The 23,400-nt window shown below is 43.9% G+C and overlaps 1 protein-coding gene across 1 annotated transcript in view; it reads right to left on the reverse strand.

Annotated features, from left to right (window-relative positions):
* Window positions 1–22,229, reverse strand: part of LOC106589781 (exportin-5) — a 38,433-nt gene extending 16,204 nt beyond the window's left edge. Inside the window, exons 1-21 of the mRNA XM_045710454.1 lie at window positions 21,986–22,229; window positions 21,187–21,308; window positions 20,795–20,867; window positions 20,421–20,558; window positions 20,040–20,222; window positions 19,906–19,932; window positions 19,553–19,738; window positions 16,080–16,156; window positions 15,942–15,986; window positions 15,668–15,752; window positions 15,467–15,550; window positions 12,113–12,238; window positions 11,780–11,870; window positions 11,500–11,628; window positions 10,057–10,172; window positions 9,525–9,680; window positions 9,387–9,428; window positions 9,169–9,258; window positions 8,789–8,988; window positions 8,176–8,272; window positions 7,684–7,865 (exon numbers count right to left, since the gene is read on the reverse strand). Of these exons, the coding sequence (XP_045566410.1) occupies window positions 7,684–7,865; window positions 8,176–8,272; window positions 8,789–8,988; window positions 9,169–9,258; window positions 9,387–9,428; window positions 9,525–9,680; window positions 10,057–10,172; window positions 11,500–11,628; window positions 11,780–11,870; window positions 12,113–12,238; window positions 15,467–15,550; window positions 15,668–15,752; window positions 15,942–15,986; window positions 16,080–16,156; window positions 19,553–19,738; window positions 19,906–19,932; window positions 20,040–20,222; window positions 20,421–20,558; window positions 20,795–20,867; window positions 21,187–21,308; window positions 21,986–22,087 (2,351 nt within the window). The 5' untranslated portion in view covers window positions 22,088–22,229. The remainder of the gene's footprint in view (window positions 1–7,683; window positions 7,866–8,175; window positions 8,273–8,788; window positions 8,989–9,168; window positions 9,259–9,386; window positions 9,429–9,524; window positions 9,681–10,056; window positions 10,173–11,499; window positions 11,629–11,779; window positions 11,871–12,112; window positions 12,239–15,466; window positions 15,551–15,667; window positions 15,753–15,941; window positions 15,987–16,079; window positions 16,157–19,552; window positions 19,739–19,905; window positions 19,933–20,039; window positions 20,223–20,420; window positions 20,559–20,794; window positions 20,868–21,186; window positions 21,309–21,985) is intronic.
* Window positions 22,230–23,400: the final 1,171 nt, after the last annotated feature.

The raw sequence follows: 23,400 nt of genomic DNA on the forward strand, positions 1-23,400 counted from the left end.
TCAACTATTTCTCTCTATACCATTTGTATTTCATATACCTTTGACTATTGGATGTTCTTATAGGTACGTCAGTATTGCCAGCCTAATCTCAGGAGTTGATAGGCTTGAAGTCATAAACAGAGCTGTGCTTCAAGCATTACTAAGAGCTGCTGGCAAACGCAGTAAAGTTTGAATGAATGCTTACGAGCCTGCTGCTGCCTACCACCGCTCAATCAGACTGCTCTATCAAATATCAAATCATAGACTTTATTATATTATAATTAACACAGAAATATGTGCCTTAGGTCATTAATATGGTCAAATCTGGAAACTATCATTTCGAAACCAAACGTTTATTCTTTCAGTGAAATACGGAACTGTTCCGTATTTTATTGAACGGGTGGCAACCCTACGTCTAAATATTGCTGTTACATTGCAAAACCTTCAATGTTATGTCATAATTATGTACAATTCTTGCAAATTAGTTCACAGTTCGCAACGAGCCAGGCGGCCCAAACTGCTGCATATACCCCGACTCTGCTTGCACTGAACGCAAGAGAAGTGACACAATTTCTCTAGTTAATATTTCCTGCTAACACAAATGTATTTTAGCTAAATATGCAGGTTTAAATAAATATATTTTAAGAAAGGTATTGATGAATATTTTAAGAAAGGTATTGATGCTTATGGTTAGGTACATTTGTGCAAAGACTGCTTTTTTCGGCAATGCGCTTTTGTTAAATCGTCACCCGTTTGGCGAAGTTGAAGTAGGCTGTGATTCGATGATAAATTAGCAGGCACCGCATTGATTATATGCAACGGAGGACAAGCTAGTTAACCTTGTAATATCAACCATGTGTAGTTAGTGATTATGTGAAGATTGATTGTTTATAAGACAAGTTTAAATGCTTGCTAGCAACTTACCTTGGCTCCTTGTAGCCACAAGGTCCTTTTGACGCTGCACTCGCATAACAGGTGGTCAGCCTGCCACGCAGTTTTCTCGTGCAATATAATCGGCATCCGAAAAGGCAGATTAACGATTGTTATGAAAACTTGAAAAATCGGCCCTAATTCAATCGGCCATGCCGATTAATCGGCCGACCTCTACCTGGTATACAGAAAATACCCGAGCCCTGAAGCAAACTTCCAGAAAATTGGAACGGAAATAGTCTTCCAACTTGCTTGGAAAGACAGCACCGTGCAATATCGAAGAGCCCTCACTGCTGTTCGATCGGCCTACTTTTCCAACCTGACATTTTTTATTGTTCTCCTATATATCTTTGATACTGTCGCAAAGCTAACTAAAAAGCAGCATTCCCCAAGTGAGGATGGCCTTCACTTCAGCAGCGATGAATTCAAAGATCATAATCATTAGAAATCAAATTACAGACGACTCTTTGAATCTGCGTATTTCTCCAAAACTCAGTTGTCCTTCTTCTGCACAGAATAGCCAAGCACTAGGATCAATGGAGACACCCAAAATATATATTTTTTTATCCTGCCTCTCCTGAAAAAGCCAAACCTTGATCCAGAAAATGTAAAAAAAATAAATGAATTGTCCTATATTGAACATCCAATTTCTTGAAAAAAAAAATGTAAAAGCTGCCTTCCTGAAGACAAATAATGTATACTCAAGGTTCCAGTCTGGTTTTAGACCCCATCATGGTACTGAGACTGCACTAGCGAAGGTGCATCTGTCCTCGTGCTCCTAGACCTTAGTGTCACTATTGACACCATCGATCAAACACATTCTTTTGGAGAGATTGGAAACCCCAATTGGTCTAGATAGACACGTTCTTGCCTGGTTTAGATCTTATCTGTCGGAAAGATATCAGTTCGTGTCTAGATGGTTTGCCGGGGGGACCAAATCGTAAGTTTCGGTGTTCAAGGTTCCATTTTAGGACCACTATTGTTTTCATTACACTACCTGTCAAAGGTTTTAGACCACCTACTCATTCAAGGGTTTCTTTATTTTGACCATTTTCTACATTGTGAAATAACACATATGGAATCATGTAGTAACCAACAACAAAAAAGTTTTCAACAAATCACATTTATATTTGAGATTCTTCAAAATTGCCACCCTTTGCCTTGACAGCTTTGCACACTCTTGGCATTCTTTCAACCAGCTTCATGTTTTAGTCACCTGGAATGAATTTCAATTAACAGGTGTGCATTCTTAAAAAGTTAATTTGTGTAATTTTTTCCCTTCTTAATGTGTTTGAACCAATCAGTTGTGTTGTGACAAGGTAGGGGAGTATACAGAAGATTATTTGGTAAAAGAACAGCTCAAATAAGCAAAGAGAAACAACAGTCCATCATTTCTTTAAGACATGAAGGTCAGTCAATACGGAATATTAAGAACTTTGAAAGGTTCTTCAAGTGCAGTAGCAAAAAGCATCAAGTGCTATGATGGAACTGGCTCTCATGAGGACCGCCACAGGAATGGACAACCCAGAGTTACCTCTGCTGCAGAGGATAAGTTCATTAGAGTTACCAGCCTCAGAAATTGCAGCACAAATAAATGCTTCAGAGTTCAAGTAACAGACATCTCAACATCAACTGTTCAGAGGCGACTGCGTGAATCAGACCTTCATGGTCGAATTGCTGCAAAGAAACCACTACTAAAAGGACACCAATAAGAAGAGACTTGCTTGGGACAAGAAACACGAGCAATGGACATTAAACCGGTGGAAATCTGTCTTTTGGTCTGGTCCAAATTTGATATTTTTGGTTCCAACCGCCGTGTCTTTGTGAGACGCGTGCAAGTGAACAGATGATCTCTGCATATGTTTATTTCCCACCGTAACGCATGGAGGAGGTGGTGTTATGGTGCTTTGTCGGTGACACTGTCTGTGATTTATTTAGAATTCAAGGCACACTTAACCAGCATGGCTACCACAGCATTCTGCAGTGATACGCCATCCCATCTAGTTTGGGCTTAGTGGGACTTAGTGTGTTTTTTAACAGGACAATGACCCAACACACCTCAAGGCAGTATAAAGGCTATTCGACCAAGAAGGACAGTGTGGAGTGCTGCATCAGATGACCTGGCCTCCACAATCCCCCAACCTCAACCAAATTGAGATGGTTTCGGATGAGTTGGACTGCATAGTGAAGGAAAAGCAGCCAACAAGTGCTCAGCATATTTGGGAACTCCTTCAAGAGTGCTGGAAAATCATTCCAGGTGAAACTGGTTGAGAGAATGCCAAGAGTGTGCAAAGCTGTCAAGGCAAAGGGTGGCTATTTGAAGAAGATCAAATATAAAATACATTTTGATTTGTTTAACACTTTTTTGGTTACTACATGATTCCATATGTTTTATTTCATAGTTTTGATATCTTCATTATTCTTCTACAGTGTAGGAAATAGTAAAAATAAAGAAAAACCCTTGATTGAGAAAGTGGTCTAAAACGTTTGACCAGTAGTGTATATACTCCTCCGCTTGGTGATGTATTCAGAAACACAAAACTTTCACTGCTATATGGATGGCACACAGCTGTACATTTCGATGAAACATGGTGAAGTCCTAAAATATACTACACTGGAAGTCTGCGTTTCAGAAATAAGGAAGTGGATGGAATCAAATGTTTTACTTTTAAACTCTGACAAAACAGAGATGCTAGTTCTAGGTCCCAAGAAACAAAGAAATCAGCTGTTTGATCTGACAATTCATCTTGATGGTTGTATAGTAGTCTCAAATAAAACTTTAGGACCTCTGCGTTACTCTGGACCGTGATCTCTTTTGACAAACATATCCAAAATATTTCATGAGTAGCCATTTCCCCCATCTTTGTAACATAGCAAAAATCCTAAACTTTTGGTCCAATAATTAAGCAGAAAAGTTCATCCATGCTTTTATCACTTCTAGATTAGACTACTGCAATGCTCTACTCTCCGGATACCCGGATAAAGCACTTAAACTTCAGTTAGTGCCAAATACGGCTGCTAGAATTTGGACTAGAACCACAAAATGTGCTTATATTACGCCAGTGCTAGCCTCTACACTGGCTTGCTGTTAAGGCTAAGGCTGATTAAAAGGTTTTATTGCGAACATAAAAAGGACTTGCTCCTACCCATCTCTCCGATTTGGTCCCACTGTACATACCTACAGTACCAGTCAAAAGTTGACACACCTACTCATTCCAAGGTTTTTCTTTATTTTTACTATTTTCTACATTGTAGAATAATAGTGAAGACATCAAAACTACAAAATAACACCTATGGAATCATGTAGTAACCAAAAAAAGTTTCAAACAAATCAAAATTGACATTCTTCAAAGTAGCCACCCTTTGCCTTGATGACAGCTTTGCTGGAAACCTGGATGGTGCCAGGTTTCCTCCAGATGTGACGCTTGGCATTCAGGCCAAAGAGTTCAATCTTGGTTTCATCAGACCAGAGAATCTTGTTTCTCATGGTCTGAGAGTCTTTAGGTAACTTTTGGCAAACTCCAAGAAGGCTGTCACGTGCCTTTTACTGAGGAGCGGCTTCTGTCTGTTCACTATACCAAAAAGGCCTGATTGTTGGAGTGCTGCAGAGATGGTTGTCCTTCTGGAAGGTTCTCCCATCTCCATAGAGAAACTATGGAGGTCTGTCAGAGTGACCAGCAGGTTCTTGGTCACCTCTCTGACCAAGGCCCTTCTCTCCCGATTGCTCAGTTTTGATGGGCGGCCAGCTCTAGGATGATTCTCAGTGGTTCCAAACTTCTTCCATTTAAGAATGATGGAGGCCACTGTGTTCTTGGGGACCATCAATGCTGCAGACATTTTTTGTTACCCTTCCCCAGATCTGTGCATTGACACAATCCTGTCTCGGAGCTCTACGGACAATTCCTTCGTCCTCATGGCTTGGTTTTTGCTCTGACATGCACTGTCAACTGTGGGACCTTATAGACAAGTGTGTGCCTTTCCAAATCATGTCCAATCAATTGAATTTACCACAGGTGGACTCCAATCAAGTTGTAGAAACATCAAGGTTGATCAATGGAAACAGGATGCACCTGTACTCAATTTTGATTCTTATAGCAAAGGGTCTTAATACTTATGTAAATAAGGTAGTTTTTTTTAAATACAATTTGCAAAAAATTCAAAAAATCTGTTTTCGCTTTGTCATTATGGAGGATAGTGTGTAAATTGATGAGAATAATTTTTTGATTCAATTTTAGAACAAGGCTGTAACGTAACAAAATGTTGTAAAAGGAAGGGGTCTGAATACTTTCCAAATGAACTGTATATCCTGCCTGGTTGGTCCTGTCCGTAGGTATCGTCGGACAGGCCCCCCTTCCCACCGTCTCAGCCTCCATTATCTACAGGTGGAGTCGGAAGTTCACATACACTTAGGTTTCTTGTTAACAAACTATAGTTTTGGCAAGTCGGTGAGGACATCCACTTTGTGCATGACAAGTAATTTTCCCAACAATTGTTTACAGACAGATTATTTCACTGTATCACAATTCCAGTGGGTCAGAAGTTTACATAGACTAAGTTGACTGTGCCTTTAAACAGCTTGGAAAATTCCAGAAAATGATGTCATGGCTTTACAAGCTTCTGATAGGCTAATTGACATGATTTGAGTCAATTGGAGGTGTACCTGTGGATGTATTTCAAGGCCTACCTTCAAACTAAGTGCCTCGTTGCTTGACATCATGGGAAAATCAAAAGAAATCAACCAAGACCTCATAAAAAACATTGTAGACCTCCACAAGTCTGGTACATCCTTGGGAGCAATTTCCAAACGCCTGAAGGTACCACGTTCATCTGTACAAACAGTAGTACGCAAGTATAAACACCATGGGACCACGCGGCCGGCATACCACTCAGGAAGGAGACGCGTTCTGTCTCTTCGAGATGAACGTACTTTGGTGCAAAAAGTGCAAATCAATCCCAGAACAGCAGCAAAGGACCTTGTGAAGTTACTGGAGGAAACAGGTACAAAATAATCTATATCCACAGTAAAACGAGTCCTACATCGACATAACCTGAAAGGTCGCTCAGCAAGGAAGAAGCCACTGCTCCAAAGTCACCATAAAAAAGCCAGACTACGGTTTGCAACTGCACATGGGGACGAAGATCGTACTTTTTGGAGAAATGTCCTCTGGTCTGATGAAACAAAAATAGAACTGTTTGGCCATAATGACCATCGTTATGTTTGGAGGAAAAAGGGGGAGGCTTGCAAGCCAAAGAACACCATCCCAACCGTGAAGCATGGCGGTGGCAGCATCATGTTGTGGGGGTGCTTTGCTGCAGGAGGGACTGGTGCACTTCACAAAATAGATGGCATCATGAGGGAGGAAAATTGCGTGGATATATTGAAGCAACATCTCAAGACATCAGTCAGGAAGTTAAAGCTTGGTCGCAAATGGGTCTTCCAAATGGACAATGACCCCAAGCATACTTCCAAAGTTGGGGAAAAATGGCTTAAGGACAACAAAGTCAAGGTATTGGAGTGGACATCACAAAGCCCTGACCTCAATCCTATAGAAAATTTGTGGGCAGAACTGAAAAAGTGTCCGTGAGCAAGGAGGCGTACAAACCTGACTGAGTTACACCAGCTCTGTCAGGAGGAATGGGCCAAAATTCACCCAACTTATTGTGGGAATCTTGTGGAAGGCTACCTGAAACATTTGACCCAAGTTAAGCAATTGAAAGACAATGCTACCAAATACTAATTGAGTGTATGTAAACTTCTGACCCACTGGGAATGTGAGGAAAGAAATAAAAGCTGAAATAAATAACTCTACTTTTATTCTGATATTTCATATCATATCAATATTTCATATTCTTAAAATAAAGTGGTGATCCTACCGGACCTAAGACAGAATTGTTTACTAGGATTAAATGTCAGGAATTGTGGAAAACTGAGTTTAAATGTATTTGGCTAAGGTGTATGTAAACTTCCGACATCAACTGTATGCTGCAACAGTCTACGCACCTTCGGGCTAGGATCAGTCTGTCCTATCTGGTGAAATTCTCCTGTCTTATCTGGTGTCCTGTGTGACTTAAGTATCCACCCTCTAATTCTCACATCTCTTTCACTCTTCCCTCCTGGAGGCCCTGAGCCCAAGGACCATGCCTCAGGACTACCTGGCCTGATGACTCCTGGCTGTCCCCGTCCCACCTGGTAGTGCTGATGCTCCAGTTTCCTGCGGCTATGGAACCCTGACCTGTTCACCGGACATGCTACCTTGTCCCAGACTTACTGTATTCCACCCTCTCTCCCTCCCTCCCACTTGCTGTCTCAACCTCTGAATGCTCTGCTATGAAAAGTCAACAGACATTAACTACTGAGGTGCTGACCTGCTGCACCCTCTACAACCACTGATTATTGTTTGACCCTGCTGGTCATCTATGAATGTTTGAACATCTTGAAGAACAATCTGGCCTTAAATCTCCACCCGACACAGCCAGAAGAAGACTGGCCACCCCTCAGAGCCTGATTCTTCTAAAGGTTTCTTCCTAAGTTCCTGCGTTTCTAGGCAGTTTTTCCTAGCCACTGTGCTTCTACATCGCTTGCTGTTTGGTGTTTTAGGCTGGGTTTCTGTATAAGCACATTGTGACATCTGCTGATGTAAAAAGGGCTTTATAAATACAGTTGATTGATTACCATCACAAACACCATCATCATCAAACATTATCATCAATCCAAACACATGCACACGCTGTCTTTATCTCCAACACCCCCACCCCCTCTACACATCCCCTTACCTGATGAGGGCAAGCAGGTTGGGCAGCAGGGCCAGGACCTGGGGGGTGCAGGGGTTTCTGTAGATTGGGGCTCCAGAAGGGGTGTAGCCCGCCACGAAGCCCCCCGCCTTAGCCTCCTCCAGGTCAGCCGGCCAGCGGGCCCTCTTCACCACCCCCAGGATGGTGTATACACAGAAACTCAACTGGAGGGAAGGAGGGCAGGGTGGGGGAGAGAAACAGGGAATAGGACACTTTCAATATACAGTAGTTGATGTTTTGGCAGGACTGGCAAGCCTGACGTCACATAGAAAGTTTTAGCACTTAGCCATGAACACATGCACGCGAACACGCGAACACACACACACACACACACACACACACACACACACACACACACACACACACACACACACACACACACACACACACACACACACACACACACACACACACACACACACACACACACACACACACACACACACACACACACACACACACACACACACATACCCGTGACCTGTTGATGCCTGTTGTGTAGTCTGTGCCTTCAGCCATCAGCTGATCAGCACCAACGAAGGCCAGAAACAAAGCAGGTTCCAACAGTACCCTGATACACACAGAGAGGACAACCATTTATATTATACATTGTGTGTGTGTATAGCATGTGTATGTACGCATGTTGTTTGCGCGTGTTATGAAAATCAAGTTGCTTGCTGAGTGAAAACCACTTCATAACACACGTGACCGCACTCCTTGACAACGTTCCAAAGGTTACCAATTGGATGGCTCCATCCGTGACATTTGCAGCTATGGAGTGAGCTTACGTTTTTAACTCTAGTACACACGCTCGTGGGAGGTAGGTAGCCTAGTGGTTAGAGCGTTGGGCCAGTAACTGAAAGGTTGCTAGATCGAATCCCCGAGCTGACAAGGTAAAAATCTGTCATTCTGCCTCTGAACAAGGCAGTTAACCCACTGTTCATAGGCCATCATTGTAAATAAGAATTTGTTCTTGACTGACTTCCCTAGTTAAACAATGGTTAAATAAAAAATAAATAAAAAGTGTCTGCAGTGAGTGTGTGTGTATACACAGTTCAGTGTGTATAGTGTGTGTGTGTGTACATACTGCCTCATCTCATCGGAGGTCCAGCGAGCGGCCACGGTGGCCATGAGCTCCTCCAGGAAGGCCTTCTGCTTGGTGTAGTCTTTGAACTGGTTACTGATGAGGACCAGAGCCTCTATCAGAGCACACTTCTCCATCTGGGTCAACAGGGCCTCGTTGGAGAACAGCTTCTTCACCTGATTATACAGTATGTCAAAACATGGCTGCAGAGAGAGAGAGAGAGATGTACATGATGAAAACACACACACTTATAACATGCAATAGATGTAAGTGATAGTGATGAAACACAGTTGACTATTTAAAGTATCGGTTCCTTTCTGCTGCACAGTGCTGGAGGAGCACAGTCCTCTAGGACTGGGAGGAACGTGACCACGGACACATACCAGAATGAACCATGGGTAATCTCGAGACATCTTGATGATGGAGGAGCAGGCGTGTCTTCTGACGTTCTTCACCGCACGCGTCCGTGGCGCCTGAAAATGACATCACAGATCAGATTGATGATTGGACCGAATACTTTGCCTCGGACACCTATTATTTTTTTTTTCAATCCCAAAGAACACATCTGTCATCCCTCCTAAGAATATTTAAGACGGCTCACCTTGCTCTCCTCTACCACCTCAAATGTGATGGAGGCAAACAGCTGGGAAAGAAAAAACAACAGTTAGACACCTTCCACATGAAGACGGAGACATTATAGATCGGTGTGTGTGTGTGTGTTACACGTTTGGGTGTTCACCTTGTACAGGACCTGAGGCAGGAAGTGAGGTCGGTGTGTGACGAAGGGGAAGAGGGAGGAGAGGTTGGTGAGGACACAGGACAGGATGAGAGGGTCTTGGGTGTTGTAGTTCAACACTGCCTGTAGCAGCTCAATGCCCTGATCTACTGGCAACTTCTACAGAAAGGGCAGAGAAACACCAGAGTTAGGGGTTCGTCATCATCATTTCCTTTCATTACATTCATAACACCTGTTTATGTTCTTGAGCCATGGTTTTGTCTTTCGACAATACCTACAAGTAGTAGGGAACTCGACTGGCGGCGTTCACACGTTGACCATCTTTGGATAGCGTATCACCCTCTCTACCCCTCTAACTCTCTGCTGTGTGTATCCAATAGCATTCTGTTTTGGATAGCGTATCACCCTCTCTACCCCTCCAACTCTCTGCTGTGTGTATCCAATAGCATTCTGTTTTGGATAGCGTATCACCCTCTCTACCCCTCTAACTCTCTGCTGTGTGTATCCAATAGCATTCTGTTTTGCTTCCTCATACCTCAACCTCCACGTTCTTGAAGATCTGTCCCACAACACTCTCTGTGAAGAAGGTCATAGCATCCCACTGGACCGCTGACGGAGACAGGATAGAGCACAGCCCCTCAGCCATCTTAGCTGGAAAGGAGGAGGAGAGAGAAGACAGAGGAGGGAGGGAGAAAGACAGGAGGGAGGAGGAGGAAGGAGGAAGAGAGAGAGAAGACAGGAGGAGGAAGGGAGGAAGAGAGAGAGAAGACAGGAGGGAGGAGGAAGGGAGAAAGAAACAGGAGGGAGGAGGAGGAAGGAGGAAGAGAGAGAAGACAGAGGGAAGAAGATGGAGAGAGAAGACAGATGGAGGGAAAAAGGTGAGAAGACAAAGTCTATAGTTAATAACACTAATTATCTAATTAGTTAACAGGCACCACCAGTATCAATCCCTTTCAGAGAGTTATGAGAATTCATCTAAATGTCTGTGTTACGGGTGACCTAGAGTGAGAATTCATCTAAATGTGTGTTACGGGTGACCTAGAGTGAGAATTCATCTAAATGTGTGTGTTACTGGTGACCTAGAGTGAGAATTCATCTAAATGTGTGTTACGGGTGACCTAGAGTGAGAATTCATCTAAATGTGTGTGTTACTGGTGACCTAGAGTGAGAATTCATCTAAATGTGTGTTACTGGTGACCTAGAGTGAGAATTCATCTAAATGTGTGTGTTACTGGTGACCTAGAGTGAGAATTCATCTAAATGTGTGTGTTACTGGTGACCTAGAGTGAGAATTCATCTAAATGTGTGTGTTACTGGTGACCTAGAGTGAGAATTCATCTAAATGTGTGTGTTACTGGTGACCTAGAGTGAGAATTCATCTAAATGTGTGTGTTACTGGTGACCTAGAGTGAGAATTCATCTAAATGTGTGTGTTACTGGTGACCTAGAGTGAGAATTCATCTAAATGTGTGTGTTACTGGTGACCTAGAGTGAGAATTCATCTAAATGTCTGTGTTACGGGTGACCTAGAGTGAGAATTCATCTAAATGTGTGTGTTACGGGTGACCTAGAGTGAGAATGCATCTAAATGTGTGTGTTACTGGTGACCTAGAGTGAGAATACATCTAAATGTGTGTGTTACTGGTGACCTAGAGTGAGAATTCATTTCATCCATATAAAGAAGCATTTCCTTTATAAGAACCTCAACTCTCCACTTCCTCTTGATACAGGTTAACTCTTGATTAGAGCAGTCAGCTCAGATGACCTAGAAATGTACTAATGGCCCGAGTCCACAGTCTCTCCAGTTATGAACCTACACCTACTCTTGTGGTAGTCTGACTGCTGTGGCTGGCAGCGTGTTAATCCCCCAGGGACTCCTCCAAGACGCTGTTTCATACTGACACATTTATCATCACACACACACGACCCCCCCTTCCCAGATCTTCAGTGTGAGCCACAGTCAAGAAGCAGGACGTACACCCAGTGGTCCCGATGTCAATGGGTGTACTGATCTGATACTGCAGCCACTCTGCTGCGATCTGGAAGCCCTCCAAGGGAACCACACGACACGCGTTCCGCACCGCCTCCCCCTGCTGCGCTCGGAACGCTGGAACACATCGGAACACGGACACAAGCATCAGGGTGGTGATCAGTAGGAACAAACTGGAGAGAACATTCTTTGATAGCAAATAAATAAATATATATTAAGATTGCATAAATCCAAGATATTCAAATAAAATAGGAGTGACATTGCTTACAGTTGAAGAAGGAGTTGAAGTCTTCATCACTGTCGAAGTCATGACGGGAGTACTCACAGCTGGGACTGTCGTTCCTGGAAGGGAAACCAGTCTAACAGGAGGAGCACGAGAACACAAAGTCATGGAATTAAAGAACCTACCTTCCCAAAGCATGTCAAGAAACAATATAAATATTGGAGAAGCTCAACCTTTTGGTGTAGTTGTCATTATTTATCATAGTTTGTGTGTAACTCAATGAGTCCTTTACTTGCTCATTTTTCTAATGAACATTTTGATACTTTAATGTGCACCTGCACAAAGTCTTAGCCGCACGAACGTTGTAGCCCGTCTCACCTTGACTAGGTTGGTCATGGTGGCTCTGAAGTACTTGATCATCATCTGGATGATGACAGGATCCTTGGAGAGAATCTCATGTCTGAACAGGGTTCCCCATGTGATCTGGGTGGAAGATCTTAGGAACTGGCGGGGAAAGAAAAGAAATACAGAGTAGAATAGATTTATCAGAAGAGATCAAAAAATGAAAGAATAAACCTGTCAACATTCAGTGCTCAAGGCCCAGAATTGACAAAGGGGGATATGGAGAAACAGCAGTATTAGCTAGCTGTAAGGGATTTGAATCAAGAGCCTGTGGCTGGTACTTTACTGTGACAGCAGGTAAGTCACCTGGCTGGTACTTTACTGTGACAGCAGGTAAGTCACCTGGCTGGTACTTTACTGTGACAGCAGGTAAGTCACCTGGCTGGTACTTTACTGTGACAGCAGGTAAGTCACCTGGCTGGTACTTTACTGTGACAGCAGGTAAGTCACCTGGCTGGTACTTTACTGTGACAGCAGGTAAGTCACCTGGCTGGTACTTTACTGTGACAGCAGGTAAGTCACCTGGCTGGTACTTTACTGTGACAGCAGGTAAGTCACCTGGCTGGTACTTTACTGTGACAGCAGGTAAGTCACCTGGCTGGTACTTTACTGTGACAGCAGGTAAGTCACCTGGCTGGTACTTTACTGTGACAGCAGGTAAGTCACCTGGCTGGTACTTTACTGTGACAGCAGGTAAGTCACCTGGCTGGTACTTTACTGTGACAGCAGGTAAGTCACCTGGCTGGTACTTTACTGTGACAGCAGGTAAGTCACCTGGCTGGTACTTTACTGTGACAGCAGGTAAGTCACCTGGCTGGTACTTTACTGTGACAGCAGGTAAGTCACCTGGCTGGTACTTTACTGTGACAGCAGGTAAGTCACCGGGCTGGTACTTTACTGTGACAGCAGGTAAGTCACCGGGCTGGTACTTTACTGTGACAGCAGGTAAGTCACCGGGCTGGTACTTTACTGTGACAGCAGGTAAGTCACCGGGCTGGTACTTTACTGTGACAGCAGGTAAGTCACCGGGCTGGTACTTTACTGTGACAGCAGGTAAGTCACCTGGCTGGTACTTTACTGTGACAGCAGGTAAGTCACCTGGCTGGTACTTTACTGTGACAGCAGGTAACCCACCTGGCTGGTACTTTACTGTGACAGCAGGTAACCCACCTGGCTGGTACTTTACTGTAACAGTTGTTAACCCACCTGGCTGGTACTTTACTGTAACAGTTGGTAACCCACCTGGCTGGTACTTTACTGTAACAGTTGGTAACCCACCTGGCTGGTACTTTACTGTAACAGTTGGTAACCCACCTGGCTGGTACTTTACTGTAACAGTTGGTAACCCACCTGGCTGGTACTTTACTGTAACAGTTGGTAACCCACCTGGCTGGTACTTTACTGTAACAGTTGGTAACCCACCTGGCTGGTACTTTACAGTAACAGCTGGTAACCCACCTGGCTGGTACTTTACAGTAACAGCTGGTAACCCACCTGGCTGGTACTTTACAGTAACAGCAGGTAACCCACCTGGCTGGTACTTTACAGTGACAGCAGGTAACCCACCTGGCTGGTACTTTACAGTGACAGCAGGTAACCCACCTGGCTGGTACTTTACAGTGACAGCAGGTAACCCACCGGGCTGGTACTTTACTGTGACAGCAGGTAAGTCACCGGGCTGGTACTTTACTGTGACAGCAGGTAAGCCACCTGGCTGGTACTTTACTGTGACAGCAGGTAAGTCACCTGGCTGGTACTTTACTGTGACAGCAGGTAAGTCACCTGGCTGGTACTTTACTGTGACAGCAGGTAAGTCACCTGGCTGGTACTTTACTGTGACAGCAGGTAAGTCACCTGGCTGGTACTTTACTGTGACAGCAGGTAAGTCACCGGGCTGGTACTTTACTGTGACAGCAGGTAACCCACCTGGCTGGTACTTTACTGTGACAGCAGGTAACCCACCTGGCTGGTACTTTACTGTGACAGCAGGTAACCCACCTGGCTGGTACTTTACTGTGACAGCAGGTAAGTCACCTGGCTGGTACTTTACTGTAACAGCAGGTAAGTCACCTGGCTGGTACTTTACTGTAACAGCAGGTAAGTCACCTGGCTGGTACTTTACTGTAACAGCAGGTAAGTCACCTGGCTGGTACTTTACTGTAACAGCAGGTAACCCACCTGGCTGGTACTTTACTGTAACAGCTGGTAACCCACCTGGCTGGTACTTTACTGTAACAGTTGGTAACCCACCTGGCTGGTACTTTACTGTAACAGTTGGTAACCCACCTGGCTGGTACTTTACTGTAACAGTTGGTAACCCACCTGGCTGGTACTTTACTGTAACAGCTGGTAACCCACCTGGCTGGTACTTTACAGTAACAGCTGGTAACCCACCTGGCTGGTACTTTACAGTAACAGCTGGTAACCCACCTGGCTGGTACTTTACAGTAACAGCAGGTAACCCACCTGGCTGGTACTTTACAGTGACAGCAGGTAACCCACCTGGCTGGTACTTTACAGTGACAGCAGGTAACCCACCTGGCTGGTACTTTACAGTGACAGCAGGTAACCCACCTGGCTGGTACTTTACAGTGACAGCAGGTAAGTCACCGGGCTGGTACTTTACTGTGACAGCAGGTAAGTCACCTGGCTGGTACTTTACTGTGACAGCAGGTAACCCACCTGGCTGGTACTTTACTGTAACAGCAGGTAAGTCACCTGGCTGGTACTTTACTGTAACAGCAGGTAAGTCACCTGGCTGGTACTTTACTGTAACAGCAGGTAAGTCACCTGGCTGGTACTTTACTGTAACAGCAGGTAAGTCACCTGGCTGGTACTTTACTGTAACAGCAGGTAAGTCACCTGGCTGGTACTTTACTGTAACAGCAGGTAACCCACCTGGCTGGTACTTTACTGTAACAGCAGGTAACCCACCTGGCTGGTACTTTACTGTAACAGCAGGTAACCCACCTGGCTGGTACTTTACTGTAACAGTTGGTAACCCACCTGGCTGGTACTTTACAGTAACAGCTGGTAACCCAACTGGCTGGTACTTTACAGTAACAGCAGGTAACCCACCTGGCTGGTACTTTACAGTAACAGCAGGTAACCCACCTGGCTGGTACTTTACAGTGACAGCAGGTAACCCACCTGGCTGGTACTTTACAGTGACAGCAGGTAACCCACCTGGCTGGTACTTTACAGTGACAGCAGGTAACCCACCTGGCTGGTACTTTACAGTGACAGCAGGTAACCCACCTGGCTGGTACTTTACAGTGACAGCAGGTAACCCACCTGGCTGGTACTTTACTGTAATAGTTGGTAACCCACCTGGCTTGGGTGAGTGGTGAAGGCCAGGAATGCTTCTGTGTACTTGCTGAGGTTTGCAGGTACATCTACCTCCACATCTGAACCCTGCATTAGAAACACATAAAGACAAAGGACAGAATCATCAAGTACTATATAGAAAATACACACGTAAAACAATATAGTAAATAGATGATGGTAATCAAAGACAGTACAGAGACTCACCACTAAGAAGCAGAGTTGGCTGCCAAGGGAACACAGGACCTGACAAAGCCTCTTCAGGAAGATGTAGTGTCTCTCCACCACTGGCCTGGGGGTGGAGGGGTCAAATCAAAACTTGATTTAAACACAGCACACTTCACAGAAAGAAAGAAAAAGAACAGGCCGTATGAGCGCCAATGCTAATGGTGAATATCAACCCTGTTCTAGAGCAAAAAAAAAGGTAAGACTGCTGGGCAGGCACTCTGACGTTGAACACCAACATGTGTAGGCTACTCACTGTGTCGGAGAGGATTTGTTGCATGTTGCTGCTCCATCTGCAGACCTGTAGCCACAAACCAATGAGAATGAGAAGCCAGAACGAGCTAGAAATGCTTCTGTGTAAAGCCTTATGGGTGATGAGGGGAATGGTACTCACTGTGCTGCAGACAAGATGTAGTGCATGGCGACATCATCAAACAGCACCATGAGCGGTTTCCTGTCCTCCAGCTTCCCCTGCGGAGACACCAGGCACATTGTTTTGTATTTTTATTTCACCAGGTAGGCCAGTTGAGAACAAGTTCTCATTTACAACTGCGACCTGACCAAGATAAAGCAAAGCAGTGCGACACAAACAACAACAAGAGTTACACATGGAATAAACAAGCGTACAGTCAATGACACAATAGAAAAAAATAAAGTCTATATACAGTGTGTGCAAATGGCGTGAGGAGGTAAGGAAATAAATAGGCCATAGTAGCGAAGTAATTACAATTTAGCAAATTAACACTGGAGTGATAGATGAGCAGATGATGATGTGCGAGTATAAATACTGGTGTTGCAAAGAGCAGAAAAGTAAATAAAAACAATATGGGGATGAGGTAGGTAGATTGGATGGGCTATTTACAGATGGGCTATGAACAGCCGCAGCGATTGGTTAGATGCTCAGATAGCTGATGTTTAAAGTTAGTGAGGGAAATATAAGTCTCCAGCTTCAGTGATTTTTGCAATTTGTTCCAGTCATTGGCAGCAGAGAACTGGAAGAAAAGGCAGCCAAAGGAGGTGTTGGCTTTGGGGATGACCAGTGAGATATACCTGCTGGAACGTGTGCTACGGGTGGGTGTTGTTATCGTGACCAGTGAGCTGAGATAAGGCGGGGCTTTACCTAGCATAGACTTATAGATAACCTGGAGCCTGTGGGTCTGGCGATGAATATGAAACGAGGGCCAGCCAACGAGAGCATACAGGTCGAAGTGGTGGGTAGTGTATGGGGCTTTGGTGACAAAACAGATGGCACTGTGATAGACTGCATCCAGTTTGTTGAGTAGAGTGTTGGAGGCTATTTTGTAAATGACATCACCGAAGTCGAGGATAGGTAGGATAGTCAGTTTTACGAGGGTATGTTTGGCAGCATGAGTGAAGGAGGCTTTGTTGCGAAATAGGAAGCCGATTCTAGATTTAATATTGTTTAATGTGAGTCTGGAAGGAGAGTTTACAGTCTAGCCAGACACCTAGGTATTTGTAGATGTCCACATATTCTAAGTCAGAACCGTCCAGAGTAGTGATGCTGGGCGGGTGGATGCGGGCAGCGAACGGTTGAAAAGCATGCATTTGGTTTTACTAGCGTTTAAGAGCAGTTGGAGGCCACGGAAGCAGTGTTGTATGGCATTGAAGCTTGTTTGGAGATTAGTTAGCACAGTGTCCAAAGAAGGGCCAGACGTATGCAGAATGGTGTCGTCTGCATAGAGGTGGATCAGAGAATCACCAGCAGCAAGAGCGACATCATTGATATATACAGAGAAAAGAGTCGGCCCGAGAATTTAACCCTGTGGCACCCCCATAGAGACTGCCAGAGGTCCGGACAATAGGCCCTCCACTGAACTCTGTCTGAGAAGTAGTTGGTGAACCAAGCGAGGCAGTCATTTGAAAAACCAAGGCTGTTGAGTCTGCCGATAAGAATACGGTGATTGACAGAGTCGAAAGCCTTGGCCAGGTCGATGAAGACAGCTGCACAGTACTGTCTTTAAGACGTTAACCTGTTGGGGCAAGGGGGCAGTATTTTCACGGCCGGATAAAAAAACGTACCCGATTTAAACTGGTTACTACTCTTGCCCAGAAACGAGAATATGCATATTATTAGTAGATTTGGATAGAAAACACTGTAAAGTTTCTAAAACTGTTTGAATGGTGTCTGTGAGTATAACAGAACTCATATGGCAGGCAAAAACCTGAGAAAATTCCAAGCAGGAATTGGCCTGTCTGAGAATTTGTCGTTCTTCTTTCTAGTCCCTTTCGAAACTACAGTATCCGTGGGGTTACGTAGCACTTTCTAAGGCTTCCATTGGCTCTCTAAAGCCTTCAGAAAGTGGATTGAGGCGTCTCCTGTCTCTGGGCAGAGTATAGGAGCTCAGTTTGTCAGTGGTCTGCCTGGTGACAAAGAGATTGGATATGCACATTCACGCGACCAGGCTGTTTTTTCTTTTCCTCTTTGAATGAATACACTATTGTCCGGTTGGAATATTATCGCTATTTTATGAGAAAAATACCATAAAAATTTATTTTAAACAGCGTTTGACATGCTTCTAAGTACGGTAATGGAACATTTTAAAAAAATTGTCTCGATATGCGCTCGCGCGTTACCCTTTGGATAGTGACCTGAACGCACGAACAAAACGGAGGTATTTGGACATACCTATGGATGATTTGGAACAAAAACAACATTTCTTGTGGAAGTAGCAGTCCTGGGAGAGCATTCTGACGAAGAACAGCAAAGGTAATACAATATTTCTAATACTAATTCTGAGTTTAGTGTGCCTCGAACTTGGCGGGTGTCAAAATAGCTAGCCGTGATGGCTGAGCTATGTACTCAGAATATTACAAAATGTGCTTTCGCCGAAAAGCTATTTTAAAATCTGACATAGCGATTGCATGAAGGAGTTCTGCATCTATAATTCTTAAAATAATTGTTATGTATTTTGTCAATGTTTATGATGAGTAATTTAGTAAATTCACCGGAAGTTTTTGGTGGGAATGCATGTTCTGAACATAACACACCAATGTAAAAAGCTGTTTTTGGATATAAATATGAACTTGATTGAACAAAACATACATGTATTGTATAACATAATGTCCTACGAGTGTCATCTGATGAAGATTAAAGGTTAGTGCTTCATTTAGCTGTGTTTTGGGTTTTTGTGACATATATGCTTGCTTGGAAAATGGCTGTGTGATTATTTTGGGGTATGTACTCTCCTTACATAATCTAATGTTTTGCTTTCGCTGTAAAGCCTTTTTGAAATCGGACAATGTGGTTAGATTAACAAGAGTCTTATCTTTAAAATGGTGTAAAATAGTCGTATGTTTGAAAAATTGAAATAATTGCATTTTTGAGGTTTTTGTATTTCGCGCCACGCTGTTCCACTGGCTGTTCAATAGAGTGGGACGGTCACGTCCCACTTGCCCAGAGAGGTTAAGATGACACAGCAGTTTTCACAGCCCTGTGACGTACCTGACTAGTCCTGGCCATTCAGTAGCTGTAGACCTCCATTTCACATTCCAACATATATATTTTTTATTTACTTAACTAGGCAAGTCATTTAAGAAAAAATTATTATTTACAATGACGGCCTACCCCGGCTAAACCCGGACGATGCTGGGCGCCGCCCTATGGGACTCCCAATCACGGCCGGATGTGATACAGCCTGGAATCGAACCAGGGACTGTAAAGATGCCTCTAGCACTGAGATGCAGTGTCTTAGATCGCAGCACCACTCGGGAGCCGTGAACAAATATCTGGTCCTGTCCTAAAAAGGGGTGTGCCTGCAGTAAGGGGTGTGTCTGAACATAAAGGGGCCTGTCAGGTCCTACAGAGCCTGTCTCCATTAAGGGGAGTGTCTAGTACTGTGTACTAACCTTGCGGCTGATGGCAATGAGCAGGCACTCGGCAGCCTCCAGCTGCAGCTCTGTCTCACTGAGCAGCAGACACAGCATCTCCAGCAGGCGACAGTTGTCATTGGTGAGGTGGGCCAGGGCCACCCAGTCTATGTAGCCTGCCAGGGTGTTCAGAGCAGCCACGCCTACACGACAGTGGGCCTTAGCCTAACCGGGGGGAGGGGGGAGAGACAAGGGGGGAGAGGAGGAAGGAAGGAGTAGGGAGGGGAGAGAGTGGGTAGGGGCAGAACAGAGAAGTCTCCTTAGCTGGGGGTCTAAATGTAAATATAATACATTAGAATATATAGTAGTACATCTAAAACACTCCTTCCTACCTGCAATTCTTGGCCTGGTATTTTTTTCTGGAAGATACACAAAAAGGTAGAACATATCAATAAAAGAGTTGAAAAATACTGCCGCAAAAAAATATACACCATGAGACAGACAGGTATAACCAGTGTCTGTTTACCAATTTGCGGTACTCGTCGACGTGGAGCTGCAGGATGGTGAGCAGGAAGCTAAAGATGCTATCCATGTTCTGGGTGAGGGTCTGCTGGATGTCCCTGCGGCGCTGGGCGGGCAGGGTCTGGAAGGTGATCACATCCTCCGCTAGCCGCAGCAGGATCATCATCACCAGCTCTGTCTGGGCCTCCTGGGTCCGGGGAGGGAATGAGGGAGGAAGAGGGAGTTGGCATTAATCTGATCGCAACAACTTTATTTGTATACTGTAATGTACTCTCCAATTGAATCCATTGATGTTTTGAGCCCTGAAAGTTGCTCCGGGGGGCCCTTGGCACCCCGCCAACATAACAACCTAGGGGAAACACTGAAATGGAAAGTGCTAACTCACCCCTATGCTGGTCAGTGCCTCCATCTCCTTGAGCATGTCAGGCCAGTGCTGAGGCCATTCTCTCTTGATCATCTCCACTATGATCCGTGCGAGAACGTCCTTGATGTGACTCTCCTCCTCCAGGATAGGATAGGTGCCCTGCAGAGAGAGGCAGTGTGCCAGTCAGGGAACGGACTAGTGTCAGCATATTCATTAACGTACACCTAACAGATCACGCAACAATGCGGAATTTGTTGGTTTATTTATACTTTTGTTTTGAACTATATTTGCTATTCGGTGGACAGACCACCATTAATTCCCTTCATCATCTTGTCTGCCACATACCTTTTCTAGAAAAATAGAGAAAGAGGGTGTTTATCACCCAGACGACTTACAGATGACAACAGCCCCATGGCACAGTTCTTCAGCTGGACTTTCTCCTGCTGTGGCATGTTGTTCCATCTGAACCTATTCTCAACATAAAGAAAAACAAGGTTTTGGGGAACACATTGGCAGCACGTGTCCAGTCCACATGTGTAGGGGAATATCTTGATGACAATGATGGAGTGGCTGGTAGTCTAGCAGTTAAGGGCATTGGGCCAGTAACCGAAAGGGCACTGGTTCAAATCCCTGAGCTGACTAGAAAAAAATATGTTGATGTGCCCTTGAGCAAGGCACTTAACCCTAATTGCTCCTGTAAGTCGCTCTGGATAAGCATGTCTGCTAAATGACTGAAATGTAAATGTGCAGAACTGAATCATAATGACAAATATACTCATGAACTCACTTGATGACGTGCTCCAGTATCTGTAGACCAAAGTGCCTCACCACTGCTGTTTGGGCTTTATCTGCTAACTGTAGCCCACATGGGACACAGAATGGACACTTCTCTTTGAATTCTTCACAAAACTGAAGAGAAAAAGAGACACGATGGACAAGTTAATAATATGCGCTCATTCAATTAGCTACCTTGCGGTAGTCAGCTAGAACAAACTCATTCACATTAATGACGTTTGAAACATCAAAACGGGGAACTTGCAATGATATCAGTCATTGTTATGGTGTTTATGGATCTTTACAAAGAAGTGACTTAGGAGGAGTCGAAGATTGCTACTGTAGCTAGTAAGTAGCTGCTGGCAATCAAGCAAGACGCTCTCAAAACACTGAATAACTCAAGTTTATTCAACGCAATCAATATATCTAGGCTAAATTCTTGGCATAAGTGATATTGCATTCAGTTTGAGTGCATCAGTCATCAGTAATGGTTCTGCACAGATATCTAGGTTGCTACCGGTGTGCAATGAATGAAATCTGCAGCTGGCAACGTGATGGGCATGGCATGTTAGCCATCTGACGTTAGCTAGCTAGTTAGCTAGCAAGCTACGCCCATTGATTAATCCATGCAATAGACATGGTAAAATGCCACGATCGACTTATATAGTGCTAAGTTATAACTAGCTAGCTATGTATGTATTTATATAACACAGCCCATTCTCAGTCAAGTAACCACATCGCAACTGGGAAAGCTAGCTAGCTGGCGCCTTACCAGCTAACGTTAGCTAACTAGCATCTAGCCATCAAGATACCTTTAGGGCCTCCAGACGATATATTTGGCTAGATTCCGCGTCCATCATCACGTTAACAGCTTTGATGAGGTGATCACACATTTCAGACACTGGTTCACCCATGACTTTGAGTAGCGTCTTCAGAAAGTGAGATGAATGCTAACGGTACTTCACTTTGCAAAACACCTGCAGAATGGGTAAACTGCACGCGCTTCGATAATTCACAGCATGTACACATGCACAACGTGCTGCGCATGAACGTTCCACAAAATAGGTGTGGAGTTTTGGGACTTGTAGTTTTCTTGGCTGAGGGTGGGATTCCAGAGCACAGAGTGACAAATGTCACTGTGTGTGATAAAAAAAATACACATGCAAATACTTAATTTAATTGAAATGATTGTGTCAGCACAAAGAAAATGCCTTAATTTGGTATTTTGAAATGTGACTTTTAGGCCAGCCTCCATTCCCACCAGCCTTCCTTTATCTGGCCGAGACACAGGTATCAAATCAAATCACATTATATTTGTCACATGTGCCGAATATAACAGGTGTAGGTAGACCTTACCGTGAAATGCTTACTTACAAGCTCTTAACCAACAATGCAGTTCAAGAAATAGAATTAAGAAAATATTTACTAAATAAACTACAGTTAAAAAAAAAAGTTTAAAAAAGTTATTGACTGTTTGTTTAATTTGATTTGGTCTACCACACCACGTCAAGCTATATAGGCCTACGCCATTCAATTGTTTTAAACCGCCATGTACAACTGCTCTTAGTAGGCCTATGTGTATTATATTTAAACCAGGGGTTCCCAAACTTTTTTGATACATGACCCCAAAATGTTTCACGACCCCACCATGTAAAAAAACAGCCAATGTTTAGTTTTTATTTGGGTTCCTGATAGTCTATTACAAATCAGTCTGACAGTACTTTCAAAGTATTTCAATCTGAAGGAACTGTGGTTTGAGGTGACCAAAATGCATCCAAAAGGTCCTCAGGCAATAATTGCGTATGATCATCTGTGTAGAAAATATCATCATTGCTTTCAATTATGACGTTTTTGCATTCAAAAGTTAGGGTCACATGTCACAACCGCATATCGTAACCACAGTAAAACTGATTTTTTTGTCTCTCAAGAGTTTCTCTTGTGACCCAATTTTCAAGTCAGACCCATAGTTTGGGAAACACTGAAATAGAATAGTATACAAGTATTTTTGCATCATACCCGTTGTATACAGTACCAGTTAAAAGTCGACACACCTACTAATTCAAGGGTTATTCTTTATTTTTACTATTTAATACATTGTAGAATAACAGTGAGGATATTAAAACAAAGAAATAACACATATGGAATCATGTAGTAACCAAAAAAGTGTTAAACAAATGAAAATATATTTTATATTTTCAATTCTTCAAAGTAGCCATCCTTTGACTTT

Source organism: Salmo salar, chromosome ssa28, assembly GCF_905237065.1.
Source record: "Salmo salar chromosome ssa28, Ssal_v3.1, whole genome shotgun sequence".
NCBI classification, from domain to species: Eukaryota; Metazoa; Chordata; class Actinopteri; order Salmoniformes; family Salmonidae; genus Salmo; species Salmo salar.